Source organism: Nematolebias whitei, chromosome 17, assembly GCF_014905685.2.
Source record: "Nematolebias whitei isolate Nwh7 chromosome 17, NemWhi1, whole genome shotgun sequence".
NCBI classification, from domain to species: Eukaryota; Metazoa; Chordata; class Actinopteri; order Cyprinodontiformes; family Rivulidae; genus Nematolebias; species Nematolebias whitei.
In genome coordinates, this window is record NC_056514.1 from 25,863,349 (window position 1) to 25,865,114 (window position 1,766).

The 1,766-nt window shown below is 38.3% G+C and overlaps 1 protein-coding gene across 1 annotated transcript in view; it reads left to right on the forward strand.

Moving 5' to 3' along the window:
- The window catches only part of patl2 (PAT1 homolog 2), a 19,924-nt gene extending 18,876 nt beyond the window's left edge, over positions 1-1,048 (forward strand). Inside the window, exons 18-19 of the mRNA XM_037691018.1 lie at positions 573-713; positions 792-1,048. Of these exons, the coding sequence (XP_037546946.1) occupies positions 573-713; positions 792-825 (175 nt within the window). The 3' untranslated portion in view covers positions 826-1,048. The remainder of the gene's footprint in view (positions 1-572; positions 714-791) is intronic.
- The last annotated feature ends 718 nt before the right edge of the window (positions 1,049-1,766 follow it).

Below are 1,766 nucleotides of genomic sequence, written 5' to 3' on the forward strand. Positions count from 1 at the left end.
CACATTCTGCAGCAATCACAACATCATGGCTACGTAGGAGAAGGATCCGGGTACTGAAATGGCCAGCCTGCAGTCCAGATCTTTCACCTATAGAGAACATTTGGCGCATCATAAAGAGGAAGGTGCGACAAAGAAGGCCTGAGATGATTGAACAGTTAGAGGCCTGTATTAGACATGAATGGGAGAGCATTCCTATTTCTAAACTTGAGAAACTGGTCTCTTCTGTCCCCAGACGTCTGTTGAGTGTTGTAAGAAGGGGAGATGCCACACAGTGGTAAAAATTGACTTGTCCCAACTTTTTTGGGATTTGTTGACGCCATGAAAGTTGGAAACAACAGATTTTTCCCTTAAAATGATACATTCTCTGTTTAAACTTTTGATCTGTGATTTGTGTTCTATTCTGAATAAAATATTAGATGTTGGCACCTCCACATCATTGCATTCAGTTTTTATTCACAATTTTAGTGTCCCAACTTTTTTGGAATCCGGTTTGTTGTAACTAAATGTCTGAATGTGTGTTTGTTTTATTTAGGATTGAGATAATGGGAGCATTTCTGGCTTTTGTGTTTTAGGACTGACATAATCTTCCAGGTGGCGGGACAACTGTCCCAGTGCTCACTGGTAGAACCGCTCCTGCTTCCCTCAAACCTGCTCACGCTCTTCTGTCGATACCTCGACAAGCGTACTGTGCATCAGCTAAGAAGCAACATGGAGTGAGTCCTATGATTTACCAGAAGTTCACTATAGATGCATAAAGTAATGGCACACAAATGGCATCATGTCTCATTCAGGTCTGCGACTGGGTTCCTGGCTCTGCCTTCCTGAGGTGGAAGCTGATGAGATGTTCAGCTAAAGACCAGATTGTTTGAACGCTGGAGTGAAGTAAAGCTGGGTCCTCGTGTCAGTAACACCAGAGGTTACATAATGTACCCAATCATTTTTTGGTCCGATTACTTACCCTCACCCACTCCTTCACATTTTTGCACCTCATACAGTTTCCGTTTTTTTATTTCATTTAATAATCTATACTTTTCCTCATTTTGGTCTCCACTTGGCTACATCAGTAGTATTTACCGTGTGAACTCATTTTCTTTTTAAAGATGAACTTCCACTCCCCACATTCACCCTAATTTCATCGCTCTTGAAAATCCAGGATAAATAATTTAAAATGTCTCATCAGAAAAGATCAGGTGGAGGATTTTTGGACTGTATATGTTGATGATGACCATTGAAGGAAGTTGTCTTGACCCAACATAAGTAATGTTCTGGGTTTTTTGTAAAAAGTTTGTATTGTTTATACATGTGTAAAAATGCTAAATGAGATCGTTTGATGGAGTTTTCAATCTTAAAAGTTTCAGTTGTAAAAATTTTGTTGTATTAATTTGGAAACTTATAATTTAAACTGCACTCTTGTACAGCACTTGCATCATGAATAAAAAAAACATTTGCTCAAAGATTTAAGAGTGCAGAAAATGCCTCTTGGAGCTTGTGACTTATTTTTCCCTGTTCTTTGTCGCATGGACTTGTAAATAATGTTTTACTTCACAAAGATTAGACATGTTTTAGAGTTTAGATCTTATTTGCCCAATAATTGATCAAAGTCTGAGTTGATGGGCAGCTGCAAAAATCATTCAGGCCTTCAAACTTCACGCGTTTATTCAGGGAATCCTGTTATTAAACAACATGGGATAAATTTTCATTGTTATGCTGATGCACAATTATATTTGTCCATGAAACCCAATGAATCTAATCAGCTACTTAGACTA